The sequence below is a fragment of the Helianthus annuus genome, chromosome 17, assembly GCF_002127325.2.
Source record: "Helianthus annuus cultivar XRQ/B chromosome 17, HanXRQr2.0-SUNRISE, whole genome shotgun sequence".
Classification (NCBI taxonomy): domain Eukaryota; kingdom Viridiplantae; phylum Streptophyta; class Magnoliopsida; order Asterales; family Asteraceae; genus Helianthus; species Helianthus annuus.
Window position 1 is genome coordinate 62,167,298 of NC_035449.2, and position 8,702 is coordinate 62,175,999.

The 8,702-nt window shown below is 36.7% G+C and overlaps 1 protein-coding gene across 1 annotated transcript; it reads right to left on the reverse strand.

Moving 5' to 3' along the window:
• Window positions 1-1,791: 1,791 nt before the first annotated feature.
• LOC110924377 (LEAF RUST 10 DISEASE-RESISTANCE LOCUS RECEPTOR-LIKE PROTEIN KINASE-like 1.1) lies at window positions 1,792-4,355 on the reverse strand. Its single transcript, XM_035987125.1, has 4 exons — window positions 3,538-4,355; window positions 3,432-3,467; window positions 3,103-3,339; window positions 1,792-2,993 (listed from the first exon to the last, which is right to left on the reverse strand). The coding sequence occupies exons 1-4, from the start codon at window positions 4,286-4,288 to the stop codon at window positions 1,999-2,001; spliced, it is 2,019 nt and encodes a 672-aa protein (XP_035843018.1). The 5' UTR covers window positions 4,289-4,355; the 3' UTR covers window positions 1,792-1,998.
• Window positions 4,356-8,702: the final 4,347 nt, after the last annotated feature.

Here is an 8,702-nt window from a genome sequence, read left to right on the forward strand (position 1 = left end):
TATCAGAGCCACACCAGATTATAAAGGAGACAGAATCTACGAGTCTGCATCGGTGCTTCCATGTAAACACTATTCTGATGAACAAAGAGAAAGATCGATGGCCAAAGTTATACAGAAACGGTGCTATTATTGCAAACAGCCGTGACACCAAATATCATTCTGCAAAGAAAAGAAAAGCGATGAAGCAACTTTGTTGATCAGGCAAGTCATAGACACCGGTACACAAATTCAAGAAGAAGACAACATGAGAGACTCAGAATTCATCATCAGTGGTACAGACGGTGGTCGTTGGTCAGAAATATGGTATGTCAGTACAAAACTCAAGCGTCATTTTTCCGGAAATTTAGATTCTTTCAAAAGAATTAAAAATATTTATGGTGTTGAGACAAACACCGGGGAAAATCAATTTTTCTTTATACGGGGCATAGGGGCTGTAGATGTTGTATCCGGAAGCGAAAAATTTCGAATTCAAAGTGTGTATTATACACCAGAATTGGATAGAAATATCCTCAGCCTTGATCAACTCATTATACAAGGCATCATAGTACAGTTTAACGGTGAGAGATGTAAATTGTTTCCTATGTTTTGTGCACCACTTCTGAATAAGAAAAATAGTTTAACGGGATTAACAAGTGAGGATGATATGGGTGCGAAAGAAAAACAGTTTATAATAGAGAAACAATCCGAACATGAAACATTCAAGTCCGATTACTTGAATGATTATTTCGAAAAGTTAAACTTATCTTCCAATGAACCCGATTGGAATGTGATGATTCTGCAATTCATGAAATTCAAAGAGTTTCAGGATTGTAAAGCCTTATTAGACATGCTAGACGATGGTGAATATGTAGTAAAATATAAGTATGACATAGAAGGGAAATTTGAAGAGATGATCGACTGGTTTCTGCGTGTAAAAATGGGGATAAGTTCAAGACCGATACCGGTATTCATGGGAAATAATAAAAGGGTAAATCTGTTAGATCTCTACATGATAGTCAAGAGGGAAGGTGGTCATCGTACTATAACTTCAAATAACCTGTGGGCAATGGTCTCTAAAGACATGGGACATGATTATGAAGATGGAGAATACATGAGGATAGTATATGCCATGTATTTGGATGTTCTTATATATTATTATAAGTTTACATCCGTTCAAGACAATGCAAGAGATGATCGTTCACAAGGAGCAGCAAGGGATGAAGAAATGGCTGCTGATGGAGGAAGAAGAACTATAAGCACATGATGCATACCGGATGATGAAAGAGAACACTATGCTCTCTTCGCTGGAAATGATTGGAGAGGAATGAATAAAACACAGAAGCGGCGAAGATTTGATTTCCGGCAAGCTGAAAAGGCTGTGAACGAGGCCAACCGGAGTGTTTTAATGAACTCCCGTGGATATAATCCAGTTTAAGGGGGAGTATTAGAAATAATAAACTCGATTATATCTTAGTTTAGTATTATGTTATGTAACTGTATGTTTAATATTATTAATATGTGTGTATTTACTGAAAATAATCGAAGGGGTGTGTCTCAAGTGGCACCGGTTTGAAAGGCAGTTATTGGCGCCAATAATAACCGCCGGAATCAACCACCCTCTTCATGTATGTATATAAACGAATTACCGGTATTATAACCGGTACCAAGATATTACTCTTAATATCCAATTCCCTTATACTTTTACTGTTACTTTCGAGTGTGAGTTGTTCTCTATTCAATTGATTCACCATGAAATCCAAACATGCTTATGATGAATCAAGTTCCATTTATGAAGACGATGTATATGATAAACTTCCGCTGCCAACACTCAAAAGGGTTAAGAGCAGGTATGCTCAATAGTAGAATATACATTATTAGAAATTTCTATTCCAAACGTTATCAGAACCTATTTATAAACATTTATAAACAGAAAATACTCATTAACTACTTAAATTACGTAACATCACTTTTAATTAGAGTTTGGGTGGGCTTATGTATTGTTGCTGATGAATGATGATATTATCTACTGGTACGATTCTTCACTGGCAATCTATCACCATTGCTGCTGACTGTAGTTGATACACTGTTATCACTTTGCCATTCACTAGAGATGGAGAGTGGCGAAGGAGGGAAGTCTTTCAACAAAACCACCGAATCACTGATTTCAGACAGGGGTGGCAGATTCGTAGTTTCCAAATCTCTGATATTGCCACCATCCTCTATTCCTTTCCCGTCTTGAATTTCCATCAATGCATGCAACACCTCGTTCATCGTAGGCCTCATCACTGAATCAAACTGTAAACACCGAAAAGCCAACTCTGCTACTGATGTGATCATGTTCTTGATTTCAGGATTCGAATTGGATTCCAATACCGGATCGATTAACTGATCAATTGCACTTGTTTTGATCATGTTTAAAGCAAGGTTAGCCAAACAAATATCGTCTTGGGACCTGTTTAAGTCGACAGCCACCATAGATGATATTAGTTCAATCAAGACTACCCCAAAGCTGTAAACATCACTCTTATCCGTTAACTGATAACGTTGATGATACTGAGGATCAACATATCCTGGAGTTCCTTGGGGAGCTGTTGACACATGAGTCACATTATTAGGTACCAGCCTTGAGAGACCAAAATCCGCTACCTTGACACAAAAACTATTATCTAGAAGAATGTTATCAGTCTTTACATCACGGTGTATGATTTCAGAAGCATGGAGGTACGCTAAGGCACTAGCGGTTTCAATGGCAATTTTCATACGCATTGGCCATGTTAGCAGGCTTGGATTTTCTTGTCCCCCATGTAGGTGTTCAGCAATAGTGCCATTGGGAATGTACTCATAAACTAGGAGAAGCTCATGGCTCTGCCAAGAGGTGCAACCGTAGAGCACTACAAGGTTTGGATGCCGTAATCTGGTCAAGATTTCAACCTCATTCAGGAATTGTTGGACTCGCTTGTAGTTGTGCTCGTATAGTCTCTTCACCGCAACTTCTCGCCCATCTTGTAGTTTACCTTGTACAAAATTTATGTACGAATATATTAAGTGGAAACGAACAATCAATAATAAAGGAGTTATTAATAAGTGTGTGGCTAGTGTATAATAAGTATGTTAAGTACTCACCATAGTATACGGCTCCAAAACCGCCATCGCCTAGTTTGTGAGAAGAGATGAAACTTTTGGTGGCATCTTGAAGCTCTGAGTAGGAGAAAACAGAAACACGACAGATGATACTTCCTTCTTCAAGGTTTGGAGATTTGTTCTTTGATGAGATATAAGAAAAAGGATTGCTCTTACTGCACCACCAGATTACGAAGATGACAGAAGAGAGCAGGAGGATGAAGGATGACCCAGTCAGAACTATAGCAAGAAAATTTTACATCTTCAGATACAGATCAAAAGTATAGGTATGTGTATAGCATAGAGGGTGAATAACTGAATATGTATATTACCTAGTATCAGTTTTAAAGTTGTTTTTCCTGCAACAACTAAACAACAAAAAATAAGTACTATTATGTAGGATAGGATAATAAGGAGGAAAAAGAAACTGTGAATTACTGTTTTTAGGGTCTAAGCACTGAAAATAGCCATTGGTAATATTACACTGTCCTCTTTTTTTGTGACACTCGTGACAGGAGGGTGACAACTTGAATGAAATAGAGAATCCAGAAGAGAGAAGAGAGGATATGTTGGTTTCATCAGGTTGTTTTGGGTAAAATTGCCATCGCTGCTTCACTGGCAACCGTATTACTTGACATGTACTCGGGAGATCTTTTGGAACTGTTGCATTGCCGACCAAATACTTATAGTAGAAATCGTGATGTTTGCAGATGTTGTAACTATTATAATTACGCTGGTTGAAATAAGTATGAACTTGTTGAGCATAGCCCAGATTGTTTGGACATTTGAAAAGAGTGATGAAGGGCTCTATCGAAAAGGAATACAAAAGAGGGCTTGGAGAAGTGAAATTGTCCATAAGAGCCTCACAAGTATTATTATTAGTCAGAAGCTCGTCAAATGTTCGGTTATAGATCACGACAGAAGAATCAGAATCAAACTTCTCCAAAATCACATATGGCCGTCCTCCAATCTGAATTTCCCCTCGTTTTGGAGTACAGTTTACCTTGAGCAACCCACATGATGTGTCGGTGGCATTATAAAACGGGTACTTGAATGGTGCCAAAGCCGGGCAACTGAAGCTTGACGGGCAGGTGAGCATAGAAACATTTCCGTATGTAGCAGAGTGAAGGCCAGGTAGACAAGAGAGGAGAACAGACACAAAAAATAAGACAATAATCATTTGAAACATCCGACAGAACAAGTTAGGAAGGGTTGTGTAAATGAGTGTGCCTATTTTCTACCATCATATCATATGTATATATCTGTATCCAAGTCTTTGGGAGCGGTTGGGCTTGGCCCAAAAGAGATTTTAATTACTTTGAATAGCCTTTAAATTACATCACTTTGGTAGTAATTTCCATATTGACTAACACCACAAGACTTTGACTTGTTGAATTTCTCGTCCACTCATCCTAAACCCCTTTTAAACGCTAAAGATGACAAACTTGGAAAGCTTCCTCAATGTGACACGTTTCAATCTAGAAAATCCAAAAGTAATGAGGAATATGTAGACTTTTAACTCCATTTCACATAAGCTTTAATTGTATATGTGTACGTTGTTGCAGCATCAGTCACCATAAAAAATAAGTAGATGTTTTAGCATATGATGTGAAAACCCAGCAGTTAACTTGAATATGCTCCAAAAATTTTGATCTCATTCACATCTACTGATACAACACGTCAAAACAACAAACTGAAAAGGCAAATGCAAAAACTGTTTAACTTTTAAACTCTGGAAAGTCGTTAAAACAGTTACAAGACAAAAAACAAAAAAACATGTAAAGTAAAAAGTTGAGTTAAATTCGGTTTTGCTCTCTCAGGTTTTGACAAAAATAATTATTTTCTTCCAAAAGATTAGGAACATCGATTTACCACCAAAGGTTGTTTTATTGTTTATCTAGATCTCTAACAACATCTATTCCCCCGTTAAATTTAACTCATGTGCATGTCATGTAATAGACATCTTGGTCATTTTTTTTCTCATTGACTAAACATTTTGGAGGAAAATGGTTATTTTTGTCAAACCTTGGGGAGCAAAACCAAATTGAACTCTAATCTTACATTCTCTAACATTAGTAATTACATTCAAAATTGCTGCTGCAAAAAATGACCAAAAGTGCATAAAAATGACCCAGTTGAATGTTGAAGAACATATTGTTTTTTCTACGATTCAGATAGCATTCTGTTGGATGTAATTCCAGTACTCGAGCTTATGAGGTGGGTTGGACCGATCTCGTGTAATGGGGTGGTTTAGGTTGGACATAACTAAACCGAGTTATGGATTAGTGAGTTATTTGATTAAGTAAATTAGAGATAAATTAAATGAGTTAGATTTAATTTATAATAAATTAGAAGAAAACATGGAGTTTATTCTATTATTATTTAATTGTAACCAAGTTATCTCCTATATAGCCTGATTAAAGTTGTGATTAAAATTAAGTTAGAAGATAATCAGGCTTGAGTTATTTTCTGATTAAGAAGATCGAGGGTTATTTGATCTAAATTCTTTTCTTCAACATTTCTATTCGGTTTGATTATCGACCGGGACTTGAATTGGTATCAAAGCCAAGTTCAATCGTCGATATCAAACGGGTACTCGAGTTGATCAACGACTAAGGAGTTACGAGTTGGTGATCAGATTACAAGTTTTTATCGTGGTAACAGAGTCATCGTTTCCGGCATTAGGGGAGGGGGGTGGTCACTAGTGATAGAATTATATCACTCACAAACACCAATCAAATTCCGCCATGTCATCGACCATTTTTCCATCACTCATAACCTTTTTTAGTGGGGGTGGTCATCACTCACCACCACACCCAACAATTTCCTCCCAACCAACAATTACACTCACAAAACAAAACCTTCACGCGTTGAAAAAATAACGAAAATGGAATTGCGTGATGCTATAACGCGTTATAGCAAGGAGGCGGGGTGGGGGAGATCATAGTTCCACGCGTTATAAAATTTCCTGTGATGATATAACGGGACCGCCCCGTTGCCTCCTAGAGGCAATCGGAGTGACCAAAAGACAACGGCGGAACCGACAACAACTTGGATTTGTAAGGGTTCGGTTTTCCGTTTTTTTATCTCTACGGCTTTTGTTGCTTGTTTGGTTTGATGATTAAAGATATACACCAAAAGTCATAGGTGTGCGTGTAGAAGATTAAGAAAGAAAGAAACAAGCAGAATTATTTTAAACGTTTTCTTTTATAATTATAAATAGGGTGGAGATACAATAGGAAATTTATTTGGCTAAGAAGGCTAGGAAGTGATCTTGACCATCTATTTAGTTAATCAAGAGCTAAGATTAAATGATGGAAATTGAAGGGAAGAAAAGAGGCGCGTGAGTTTGTTTAGAGGCATTCTAGTCAATCCAAGGCAATAGTTTCTCTCTCCTCCAATTCCCACCCCCCATTTTTTAAACGTTAATAACTCTTTCATATGACATTATTTTTTTTATAAAAATTGCACAAAAAAACAAGCGTTTTTTAATCTTAAAACGAGTATACTATTGCTATATTTTCGAATTTTTTTTTGAAAACCCAGTTGTGTAAAACGCAATGGAAAAAACCCAGTTGCGTAAAACGCAATGAAAAAAAAACCTAAAAAATGACATTTTTCTAAAACGCAATGCACCAAAAACACAAATAAATGTCTTATTTGTAAAACGCAATGGCCAGAAAACACAAAGAAATGTGTTATTTCTAAAACGAAATAGCCTAAAAACTCAAAAGAAAGTGTAGTTTCTAAAACGCAATGGACTGAAAACACATAAAAATGTGTTTTACTTAAAACGCAATGCATCAAAAACACAAACAAATGTCTTATTTTTAAAACGCAATGGCCAAAAAACACTTAAAATGTCTGTTTTTCTAAAACGCAATGGACTGAAAACACATAAAAATGTGTTTTACCTAAAACGCAATGCACCAAAAACACAAAAAAATGCCTTATTTTTAAAACGCAATGGCTAGAAAACACTTAAAATGTCTGTTTTTCTAAAACGCAATGAACTGAAAACACATAAAAATGTGTTTTACCTAAAACGCAATGCACCAAAAACACAAAGAAATGTCTTATTTATAAAACGCAATGACCAGAAAACACTTAAAAATGTGTCATTTCTAAAACGCAATTACCTAAAAAAACAAAAGAAAGTGTTCTCCCTAAAACGCAATGGACTGAAAACACCTAAAAATGTGTTTTACCTAAAACACAATGACTAAAAACACTTCAAAAATGTGTTTTACCTAAAACGCAATGACTAAAAACACTTAAAATTGTGTTTTTTTTTTCTAAAACGCAATAGTCAGAAAACACATAAAACTCTCTTACTTCTAAAACGCAATGGACACATAAAACTGTCTATGAACTGTCTGTGAATTGTCTGTGAACTATCTGAATTGTCTACGAATTACTGTCTTCGAAATGAGCCAATTTCTTGAAAATTAATTTTTCTGATGCATTTTTATTACAGCAATTTTTATTACAGCTCAACCCTATCCAGGGGCTCTGCCCCTTGGACCCCGCCAGGGCTGCCACCCCTGGGACCCCGCTACAAGGGGCGCTGCCCCCGGACCCCGCCAAGATCGTAAAACGCAATGACTAAATCAAAAACCCAGATCGTAAAAATGAAATTAAAGAATTTCTTACATGGATCGAAGTGATTTCTTCAACAATTAACGAATTTTGAATGATTGAAACACTTATCAGCGCTCGAATCTAACGGATCAAGTGATTATCTCCAAAATCACCGGAAAAAATGAGATTTTGTATGAAATTAAACTGGGTTTTCTTCAAAAAAGCTGAAGAACACGTTGATCGATGATTTGAATCATTGATTGGTGATGAAAATTGCACTATAATGCAGTGATTATTGAGATAGAAAATGAAGAAATGGTTGAAGATGGTGGGTTTTAAAAATGGTGGATTTTGAAGTTACTGGGTTTTGAAAAGGAAGAAGAAAGGGTTGGATTGACTAAAATACCGTTTTTTTTATTTTAAATGTTGCCACATGTCACACCCCCAAAATCCACCGGCGGAGTACTACCGCTTGGAGGCGTGACATGACCAGGATCAAGCCACCAATCATATTGAACATAACATATAATAATTAAAGTAGTTCATAAAAATCCAACTCAATACAATTGATGTTTCAAACCAAACGTAGTTTAAGTAGCGGAAGCATAATATGAAAACCCAATGTATGTAATAAGTTCAAGTGTTATAAAGTTTAACATGGCATCCACGATCCATGCTCCACAACGACCTGCTCCTCCCTGTGCAAGCTCCATATGTACCTAAGGTCCTGCAAGGCATGCAGCAGGGAGTCAACAACTAGTTGAGCGAGTTCACAGAAAGTAAGTACGTAATGGTAATTCGTATGTTCATTAATGGGGGCTTCCCATATATGTATGTACTACTAGTGGGGGTTTCCCATGATTATATTTATTACTAATGGGGGCTTCCTATGTTTATCCTTACTAGACTATTGTAACCATGTGTGTTCTTCTTAATCCGAGAACAGGAATACGTACAAGGTCACGTAGGTTTTACGTGAGTGCCCTTCCCCGAGGACAGTGGTACGCGTGGGGTTTACGTAG

Bases quoted from the DNA above. Each gene is read 5' to 3' on its own strand.
- LOC110924377 (XM_035987125.1), bottom strand. From the start codon at position 4,288: ATGTTTCAAATGATTATTGTCTTATTTTTTGTGTCTGTTCTCCTCTCT. The intron at 3,340-3,431 runs GTAATATACATA...TTCTTGCTATAG, and splicing joins AACTTTAAAACTGATACTAG to TTCTGACTGGGTCATCCTTC. The intron at 2,994-3,102 runs GTGAGTACTTAA...ATTTTGTACAAG, and splicing joins TTTTGGAGCCGTATACTATG to GTAAACTACAAGATGGGCGA.